The 11122-nt window shown below is 46.4% G+C and overlaps 1 protein-coding gene across 1 annotated transcript; it reads left to right on the forward strand.

Annotated features, from left to right (window-relative positions):
- The first annotated feature begins 8335 nt into the window (after positions 1-8335).
- On the forward strand, positions 8336-10523 carry LOC120933725 (E3 ubiquitin/ISG15 ligase TRIM25-like). The gene has a single exon (XM_040347079.1). It carries the CDS (start codon positions 8422-8424, stop codon positions 10126-10128), a length of 1707 nt encoding a protein of 568 aa, XP_040203013.1. The 5' UTR covers positions 8336-8421; the 3' UTR covers positions 10129-10523.
- The last annotated feature ends 599 nt before the right edge of the window (positions 10524-11122 follow it).

The raw sequence follows: 11122 nt of genomic DNA on the forward strand, positions 1-11122 counted from the left end.
TGCACAAAATTCAGGGTTCAGGAGTGCGCTATGCACAGAATGTAGGGTTCAGGAGCAAATTATGTACAGACTGTGGAGTTCAAGAGCATGTTACATACAGAATGCAAGGTTGAGGAGTGCGCTATGCACAAAATTCATAGTTCAGGAGTGCGCTACGCATAAGATGTAAGTTTCAGGAGTGCACTACGTAACAGACTGTGGAGTTCATGTTACGTACAGAATTCCCGGGTCATCCTGCATTGTGTATGTAGTGTGCTACATACACAATGCAGGGTTCAGGAGTGAACTACGTACAGAATGTAGGGTTCAGGAGTGTGTTACAAACAGAATGCAGGGTTCAGGAGTGTGATATGTACATAGGCCCAGATTCACAGACACGCTGACGTATCTTGAGATACGCAGCGTAAGTGAACAGATGCGCCATCGTATCTATGCGCCTGATTCTTAGTAGAAGATACGCCTGAAATGTGGCTCTATCCGACCGACGTAAGTTTCCTACGCCGTCGTATCTTGGGCGCATATTTACGCTGGCCGCAAGGGGCGCTTCCATTGATTTACGCGTCGAATATGCAAATGACTTAGATACGCCGATTCACAAACGTACTTGCGCCCGTCGCATGAGTATACGCCGTTTACGTAAGACGTACGTCCGGCGTAAAGATAAACCACCAAATAGGAGGCGCAGCCAATGCAAAGTTATGGATGTCGGAACAGCCGTCGTATTTTACGTCGTTTACGTAAGTCGGACGTGAATGGGGCTGGGCATAGGTTACGTTCACGTCATAGGGCGTAAATTCAACGTGATTCTGAGCATGCTCGCGCATGCGCCGTTCATTCGGCCCTTCATTTACATGGGGTCACACTTAATTTTAATAGATCACGCCCACTACCTTCCTACTTTGAATTAGGCGGGCTTACGCCGGCCAATTTACGTTACGCCGGTGCAACTTACGGAGCAAGTGCTTTGTGAATACTGGTCTAGCCTCTCTATGTTACATCGGCGTAGCGCATATGAGATGCGCTACGCCGGTTTAAAAATGCGCCACTCTACGTGAATCCGGGCCATAGAGTGCAGAATTCAGGAGAGCACTACGTTAGGAGTGCTAAATTCAGGAGTGCATTTCTCATAGAAGGCAGGGTTCAGGAGTGTGCTACGCTCAGATTTCAGGGTTCAGAAGCATGTTACATACAGGGTGCAAGGTTCAGGACTGTACTATACACAGAATGCAGGGTTAAAGAGTGCGCAATGCACAAAATTCAGGGTTCAGGAGTGTGCTTCACACAGAACACAGGGTTCAGGAGTACACTATGTACAAAATGTAGGGTTCAGGAGCGTGTTACGTACAGAATGCAGGGTTCAGGAATGTGCTATGTGTAGAGTGCAGAATTTAGGAGAGAACTACGTACAGAGTGCTGAATTCAGGAGTGCCTTCCTCACAGAATGCACGGTTCAGCAGTGTGCTATACTAAGAATCCAGGGTTCAGGAATGCATTCCACACAGAATACAGGGGTCAGGAGTGCGCTATGCACAGAATGCAGGGTTTAGGAGTATGCTAGGTACAGAGTGCAGATTTCATACACACGCTGCATGCAGAATGCTGGGTTCAGGAGTGCATTATACACAGAGTGCAAGGTTCAGGTCAGGAAGGGATATCTCACAATCTAGTTTACAACCAAACCCCACCCCTCAACCCCTCCTCCTCAACAGCTAAGCTCTAACTCTGCAGCCATCTTCTTCAGCTATGACCTCTGCACCCCCACAGCCCTCATCATTGCACATCTTTAAACCCTACTGTCTGATCTGCTTACCTGCTGTGCTCTGAGATCGCACTCATTTATGGCTCCGCCTCTCTCCCAGTGGCCAGCAGGGGCAGTGAGCAGCGAGGAGCACTAGGCTGTCTTCCCTATAGTCCATTAACACACTGCGCACGGCAGATCTGTCTCCCTTGTCCCCGCTCTGAAAAAAAGCCCTGCTTACATGGGCACATAGAGGCGAGCAGAAACCGGCTTCCCAACAAAGCCTCGACCGTTGTCATTCTCGGCAGAGAAGAGCAGGAGGCTGTACAGTGCTGAGTGGAGGGCAGGATCAACCATTCACCTTCTGTTCAGAACTGTACAGCCTCCTGCTCTTCTCTGCCGACAATGACAGCGGTCGAGGCTTGCGGGGAAGCCGGCCCCTAAATGGCGGCACCGCCACGGTCCGGAAAGGACTGTAACTTGGCCCGATTCTGGAACCGTGGTACGACCATTTGGTAATGCCTGGTGTGGATGTTCTCATTCCTTAAAGCGGGAGTTCACCCGAAATTTTTTTTTTAACATTAGATTGATGCTCATTTTGTCAAGGGGAATCGGGTAGTTTTTTTAAAATTGAAGCTGTACTTACCGTTTTAGAGATTGATCTTCTCCGCCACTTCCGGGTATGGTCTTCGGGACTGGGCGTTCCTATTTCCGACAGTCTTCCGACAGGCTTCCGACGGTCGCATACATCGCGTCACGAGTAGCCGAAAGAAGCCGAACGTCGGTGCGGCTCTATACGGCGCCTGCGCACCGACGTTCGGCTACTTTCGGAAAATCGTGACGCGATGTATGCGACCGTCGGAAGCCTGTCAATCAAATAGGAATGCCCAGTCCCGCAGCCCATACCCAGAAGCGGCGGAGAAGATCGCTCTCTAAAACGGTAAGTACTGCTTCGATTTTAAAAAAACTACCCGATTCCCCTTGACAAAATGAGCATGAATCCAATGTTAAAAATTTACTTTCGGGTGAACCTCCACTTTAATATTAACACATTTACAAGGAGTTTGTTCTTTTGATTTTATTTTATTGTATGAAGAAATACAAAAATGAATAATAGATAAACAAATAGATAGAAAGAGATGAAAATCGATGTAAAAATCTCAGAGGAAAAATATGAAGAAACGATCCCGAGATACTAGAAATGGAATGTGTCCCCAATATAATGTGTCCCCTAAGAATTGATCACCAATAGAATTCTATGGGATCACTTTTATAATGGATCCTAATATAATGTGTCCTCATAGAATGGATCCCCAATAGAATTTAATTGGATCACTTTTATAATGGATCCTAATATAATGTATCATTGTGATGGTGTATCTTATAATCACTAGATGTGTCCTGGTGATGGGAGGAGGAATTAAGAAAGGAGATGTTAATGTCAAATAAAGTTTTTTTTGTTGGTGATTAGAGATGAGCTCCGGGTTCGATCTGAATGCTGGACCTTCAGCCACTTCAGCAGGTGTGACTGAAACCACAGTGCACTATATAACCAGAAAGGTCTGTGCAATTGCAGAATTACAGAAATTGCAAATGTATAATATACTATGACAATTTATGTTCTACATGTTTCGCCTTACGGCTTCCTCAGGAACATGCGTGGATATTCTTTTCTATTGAATGAATAGGGACAGAATTACAGATACATATCTAGGGCCAGATTCATAAACGATGTACGCCGGCGTATCTCCAGATACGTTGCCGTAATTTCAAATGTGCGCTGTCGCATCTTTACGCCGATTCACAAAGCGAGATACGTCCAAAAACATGGCTTCAGCCGTCCGACGTAACTTGCCTACGCCGGCGTATCGTGGGAGCATAGTTACGCTGGACGCATTCGGCGTTCCCATTATAAATATGAAAATGAGCTAGATATGCCGATTCACGAACGTACTTGCGCCCAGCGTATTAATATACTCTGTTTACGTAAGGCGTACGACCTGCGTAACTTTACCCCTCATAAAGCAGGGGTAAGTCATGTTAGGTATGGACGTCGGAAACGTCGGAACAGCGTCGTATTTTACGTCGTTTGCATAAGTCGTACGTGAATGGGGATGGGCGTAGGTTATGTTCACGTCGACAAAGCATTGAGCCGACGTAACTTAGGGAGAAAATTCGACGTGATACTGAGCATGCGCGCGCATGCGCCGTTCGTTCATTTACGTGGGGTCACGATTCATTTCCATACATCACGCCCTCTACCAGCCTACTTTGAATTAGGCGGGCTTACGCCGGCCAATTTACGCTACGCCGCCGCAACTTACGGAGCAAATGTTTTGTGAATACTGCACTTGCCTGTCTAAGTTGCGGCGGCGTAGCGTAAATAGGATACGCTACGCCCGCACAAAGATGCGCCCAGATACGTGAATCTGGCCCTCTAATCTGTATGGAGAAGATGTATTAATTGTATGTAACAATAATAAAATACTATATATATAATTATTATTATTATTAGTATTGTGTTTCTTGGTTTAATGAATAGCAACTTGAAAGTCCCACACCCTCCAATAGGATTCCCTCTCTGTTTTTTCTTGTAAAGGGATAATGGTGCTAAACTTTTCAATTTGGTATTTAATCACTCTAGATTACATTTATAACAATTTATAGCCAATGGTAATTGTACATTAATCAACCAAAAATAAATAGGGAATACATGAAGCCGATGTGTGAATCAGCAAATAAATCAGTGTGGGTAGCCCAAACCTGATTAACCACTTACCCCCCGGACCATATTGCTGCCCAAAGACCAGAGTACTTTTTGCGATTCGGGACTGCGTCGCTTTAACAGACAATTGCGCGGTCGTGCGACGTGGCTCCCAAACAAAATTGGCGTCCTTTTTTTCCCACAAATAGAGCTTTCTTTTGGTGGTATTTGATCACCTCTGCGTTTTTTATTTTTTGCGCTATAAACAAAAATAGAACGACAATTTTGAAAAAAATGAATATTTTTTACTTTTTGCTATAATAAATATCCCCCAAAAATATATAAAAAAACATTTTTTTTCCTCAGTTTAGGCCGATACGTATTCTTCTACATATTTTTCGTAAAAAAAAATCGCAATAAGCGTTTATTGATTGGTTTGCGCAAAAGTTATAGCGTTTACAAAATAGGGGGTATTTTTATGGCATTTTTATTAATATTTTTTTTACTAGTAATGGCGGCGATCAGCGATTTTTTTTTCGGTATTGCGACATTATGGCGGACACTTCGGACATTTTTGACACATTTTTGGGACCATTGGCATTTTTATAGCGATCAGTGCTATAAAAATGCATTAGATTACTATAAAAATGCCACTGGCAGTGAAGGGGTTAACACTAGGGGGCGGGGAAGGGGTTAAGTATGCCTGGGTGTGTTCTTACTGTGGGGGGGGGGGGGGGGGTGGCCTCACTAGGGGAAACACTGATCTTCTGTTCATACATTGTATGAACAGAAAATCAGCATTTCCCCTGCTGACAGGAACGAGAGCTGTGTGTTTACACACACAGCTCCCGTTCCCCGCTCTGTACCGAGCGATCGCGTGTGCCCGGCGGCGATCGCGCCCGCCGGGCACACGCACGGGAGTCGGGGGCGAGCGGGGGGCGTGCGCCCCTAGTGGCGGCTAAAAGGTAGGACGTCCATTTACGTGGTCTCGCCTAGGAGAGCCACCTTGTGGACGTATAATGACGGTGCGGCGACGGCAAGTGGTTAAGAGACAACCGTGGAGATGTTGCTGCCGAGCAATTTCTTAATTTTCGCGAGGTGTCCCCTCTTATAATCCATTCCTTTATAAATGTCAGTTTTGCTGCAATAGGTTCCATACATTGTATAGACACACCTTTTCACAGGCAAGGTTATGGGCTTTCCCTGAGTCATTTAGGGATTTCAATATTATTTATAGGAGTTTAGCCTTTTTTTTATAGTATCACTTCGGGCATTTAATTTGCTTCTCCCTGCCAAATGGGATTTAAAGCTTTTTTGTGCTTTGGCACATTTTCATCAGGGCAGTGCCCAGCCCCCCGCCTACTCCCCCACCATTTGTTTGGTAATCCTTTGCTTATATAGCCTCCCTTGTCCTAAATAGGAGCTACTATGTCAATTTAGTTTTTGGCTGGGCTGTAGTTCACTGAGACTGATTGTATAGTTTTTCGCCTGTTTTTTCCCTAAGCTTAAAGCAGAGGTCCACCTGAATTTTTTTTTTTTTAAAAGCCAGCAGCTACAAATACTGCAGCTGCTGACTTTTAAAAAATGGACATTTACCTGTCCAGCCCGCCCGCGATGTCGGCAGACGAGGACGAGCAATAGCTCGTCTCTCGGATGCTGCTGCCGCCATCCTTGGTGAAGGAATCACTGCGGCTTCACTGCCCAGTTCCCTACTGCGCATGCGCGAGTAGCGTGGCACGCCGTCACTGGTCCCCACTCTCTCCTGGGAACAATGGCCCAGATTCTCAATGGCGTTACGACGGCGCAACACCATTTGCGCCGTCGTAAATCCTAATCTGGCCCTGGGTATCTATGCGACTGATTCCTAGAATCAGTTCCGCATAGATACCCATTAGATCTGACAGGCGTAAGGCTCTTACGCTGTCAGATCTTAAAAGCAATTTTTTTTCCCGCCGCTAGGTGTCGCATCGTCGTTTTCCCTGTCGTCTATGCAAATGAGGTAATTACGCGAGATTCCCGAACATACGCGCGGTCGACGCTGAGAATTTACGTCGTTTCCGTAGCGTACGCAACGCGTAAGGTTGCCCCTGCTATTAGGAGGGGCAACCAATGTTAAGTATGGCTGTCGTTCCCGCGTCGAATTTAAAAAAAATTACGTAGTTTGCGTAAGACGTCCGTGAATGGCGCTGGATGCCATTTACGTAAACGTCTAAGCAAATGACGTCGGGGCGACGTCATTTAGCGCAATGCACGTCGGGTAATTTACCCGACGGAGCATGCGCAGTACGCTCGGCGCGGGAGCGCGCCTAATTTAAATGGTGCCCTCCCCATTTGAATTGGGCGGGCTTGCGCCGAGCGCTTTTACGATACACCGCTGCAAGTTTACAGGTAAGTGTTCTGAGAATCAAGCACTAACGCTGTAAACCTGCGGAGGTGTAACGTAAAGCACATACGTTACGCTGCCCAGGAGCAACGTAATTGTTTGAGAATCTGGGCCAGTGTGTTTCCCTGGAGACAACGGTGGTGGTGGGGGGGGGGGGTGTCAGTAAGTGTGCCCGGAAGTGGGTGCAAATACCTGTCTTAGACAGGTATCTGCACCCCCCTCCCCCTGAAAGGTGCCAAATGTGACACCGGATGGGGGTAGGGTTCCGAAAAGCGGAAGTTCAATTTTTGGGTGGAACTCCGCTTTAAAGTGGAGTTCCACCCAAAAATGGAACTTCCACTTTTTGGAATCCTCCCCCCTCCGGTGTCACAATTGGCACCTTTCAGGGGGGAGGAGGGTGTAGATACCTGTGTAATGCAGGTATTTGCTCCCACTTCCAGGCATAGATCACTTTGCGATCGAGGTGACCTACGACACTTCCTGCGATTACACTGTCCTCCCCACGCTGTCTTCTGGGATACACACAGGTCCCAGAAGTCAGTAGGGACCAGTGACCCATACTCATTTACATGGGGGGTAGCCTCTGAGGGCCTCAGATTCCAATAAGCCCACCTCCCACAGACCCCAACAACCACCAGCCAGGGCTGTGGGGAAGATGCCCCACATGGGGGCATGGTGCTATTTCAGGTGAGCCTGCACCCCCCATGTTGAGGGCATGTGGCCCAGTATGGTTCAGGAGGGGGGGCAACATATTGTTTTTTGTCTTCAAATTTTGGCATGGGGTTCCCCTTAAAATCCATACCAGACCCAATGGGCCTGGTATTGATGGAGGGGGGGGGGCCTCAAAATTTTTCTTTTCCATTACCAGCAATCTTTTGTTTACATTCAGTTTACAGCTGATGAACCATTGGTTGTTAAGGACTTGGCGGCTGGTTTCCTGGCCACTCCGTAACTGGTTTCTCTTCACACAGAATTCGGATTGGTCTATTAATTTGCGACTGAATGGGCCAGTACCACAGACTGTACTGACCCTCTTGGAAGACCCTTTTTGGTGCCCAGGTGAGGGAAAACCAAAAGACACGGATGACCCTTCGACTCCTCTGAAGATTCTTATGTTAGTATTGAATGGAAAGTCTTTCTTCTCTACTTGAATATGTGCCATGCTGGAGCCTAGAGCATCTGTGAGATATGCCCTTTTCTCCCTGGACTGTACGTAATAAAGCTACTTCCTGTTTTCATCTATAAGTGACTGGTTCCCATTGTTCACAATCAAAGCCAGGACTTCCCCTTGAGAATTGAATGTCAGCCTCTCTGCACACTCCCGGGTGGCACTATCGGCTTCCGGAGGGGGAGTCGGGGTGTAGAGGGGCTACAAGTAGAAAAGTTGTTCAAAGAACAAGCACATAGACTTCCATGTCTACTGTTTAACCTCTGAGTATGAATTATTGTTTGGGTTTTGTGTCTTCTAAAGTCTATGAACCGTGCTTGTAAATGTGCTGAGACCAACCACATATCGTTTTGTAGAAAAGCACAATCGTTCCCTCTGTCTCTCTCTTCTAAAGTAAGGAGGTGTGATTATCTTTACTACTGCGGAAAATGTCTCCCTCCTCTTACGGATCCAGTCCAGCCTCACCCTGTGTAGGAGGAAGTGACCCCTCCCAACTGCATTCTTCTCCTGAGTCAGAGACTTTCAGTTTCATTTCTCTGCTGTCAGCGATGGCGTCTGCAGACCTGAGAGCTGAGCTGGAATGTTCCATCTGTCTGAACATTTATACAGATCCTATAATGCTGAGATGTGGTCACAACTTCTGCCGGGTCTGTATTGATCGTGTGCTGGATACACAGGAGGGGTCTGGAGGATATTCCTGTCCTGAATGCAGAGAGAAGTCTCAGGATCGTCCTGCACTGCAGAGGAACATAACACTACGTAACATAGTGGAGAATTTCCTGTCTTCTCAGTCAGATCAGGGGGAGTCCGGGGTCTTCTGTACTCACTGTGTGGACTCTCCTGTACCTGCTGTTAGATCCTGTCTGCTCTGTGAGGTTTCTCTGTGTGATAAACACCTGAGAGTCCACAAAAAGACCCCAGAACACATCTTATGTGACCCCACCTTTTCCATGGAGAGCAGGAAATGCTCCGTCCATAAGAAGATCCTGGAGTATTACTGCACTGAGGATTATACCTGTATCTGTGTGTCCTGTAGTTTGGCCGGAGAACATCGAGGACACCAAGTGGAGATGCTGAATGAGGCTTCTGGGAAGAAGAAGGAGACACTGAGGAATGTTCTGCAGAAACTTCTGACAAAGATAGAGGAGACAGATGAAAGAGTCCAGAGTCTGCAGGAACACAGGAGGAAAGTAGAAGAAGAAGCAGCTGGTGACACCGAGAGAGTCACTGTCCTGTTTAGAGATCTCAGGAGATGTCTGGAAGATCTGGAGAAGAGAGTCCTGAGGGAAATCTCCGGGAGGGCGGAGCGGATCTCCAGCTCCATCCGGGATCTGGAAATAAAGAAGGAGGAGCTGTCCAGGAAGTTGCGTCACATTGAGGAGCTGTGTAACATGACGGATCCACTGACTGTCTTACAGGAATCAGACACAGGTGACTTGTGTGATACTGAGGATGGAGATAATGAGGACAGAGAGAGACATGAGAAACTCCTCCATGATGGAGGGGGTCTGGATGTGGCGGGGGTCTTACACACAGGTTTATCTTATATAATAACAGAGGTAAATGTATACTTATATATACAGAACCCGGCAGACATATTACTGGATGTAAACACAGCTCATAATTATCTCCATATATCAGATGACAGGAAAACTGTATCCAGGTCAGATATAAACCAGAATCGTCCCAAAACACCAGAGAGATTTCTGGGTTGTGCTCAGGTGTTCAGCAGTCAGAGTTTCTCCTCAGGGAGACATTACTGGGAAGTGGATGTCGGGGTATCTGATAGATGGACAGTTGGGATGTGTTACCCCAGTATAGACAGGAGAGGAGTGCCATCACTGATTGGATGTAATAACAAGTCCTGGGGTTTATATAGTCATGATAATCAGTATTCAGCCATACATGATAGTAATAAGATCCGCTTACCCGCCAATATCTCCAGTAACAGAGTCAGGATATATCTGGATTATGAGGCCGGGCGGATCTCCTTTTATGATCTGTGTGACCCGATCCGACACCTCCACACCTTCACCACCACCTTCTCTGAGCCCATTTATGCTGGGTTATATGTATATAAAGGTTGTATAAAGATCTGTGGGGGGGACTTGAGAACTCTGGCCAGAAACAAGTGATTTCACAGGGAGAAAGGCTGCAATAGGTGGAATACTCAGCCAATAAGGTGAGGCAGTGAGAAGGGCTTCATATAGTTTTTTATTGTGTGAAGAAATACAAATGAATAATAGATCTACAAATAGATAGAAAGAGATGTATAAAATCTCAGAGGAAACAAATGAAGAAATGATCCCGAGATGTATTACTAGTGAAAGAAAAAAATGGGATTTATCACTAATATAATGATATTACTATAAAAATGCATGATTTCTAGAACTGGAATGTGTCCCCAATATAATGTGTCCCCGTAGAATAGATCACCAATAGAATTCTATTGGATCACTTTTATAATGGATCCTAATATAATGTATCATTGGGATGTTGTATCTTATAATCACTTTGCCCAGATGATTGACGTCCTTGAGAAAAACTTTGGCTACTTTCGGAAACTCCGTGACTCTCGTGACGCGCCTACGCAATAGGCGGGCGCGGGGGGGACTTTTTCTCAAGGACATCAATCATCTGGGCGAAGTCCCAGGTGACATTGCGCCTCTGCATAGAAATGCTTACTCCCGCGGGAGTCAGTATCCGGAAGCCTGGTGGAAAATAGCCATAATAAGGTATGTAGAGCCCAAAAAAAAGGGCATACTGTACATGGTGGAAGTATAAAGAATATGATCTTATATACATTTTATTTGGGTGAACCTCCGCTTTAAGAAGATTAGATGTTAATATAAGTAATGTTTTTTTCTAATGTACATGTGAAGTGTTGGTGATTAGAGACAAGAGACAACCGTTCTAACTAGGGTTGTCCCGATACCGATACCAGTATCGGTATCGGGACCGATACCGAGTATTTGCGGGAGTACTCGTACTCACGCAAATACCCCCGATACCTAAATAGAATACTTTCCCCCCCCGCCGCTGCCGCCACATCGCGCCGCCGCATCGAAAGCCACCACATCGCACCGCCGCATCGAAAGCCGCCGCATGGGTTAAACACCATGCGGGAAC

This window comes from Rana temporaria, chromosome 3 (genome assembly GCF_905171775.1).
Source record: "Rana temporaria chromosome 3, aRanTem1.1, whole genome shotgun sequence".
Classification (NCBI taxonomy): domain Eukaryota; kingdom Metazoa; phylum Chordata; class Amphibia; order Anura; family Ranidae; genus Rana; species Rana temporaria.

Bases quoted from the DNA above. Each gene is read 5' to 3' on its own strand.
- LOC120933725 (XM_040347079.1), top strand. From the start codon at position 8,422: ATGTCTCCCTCCTCTTACGGATCCAGTCCAGCCTCACCCTGTGTAGGA.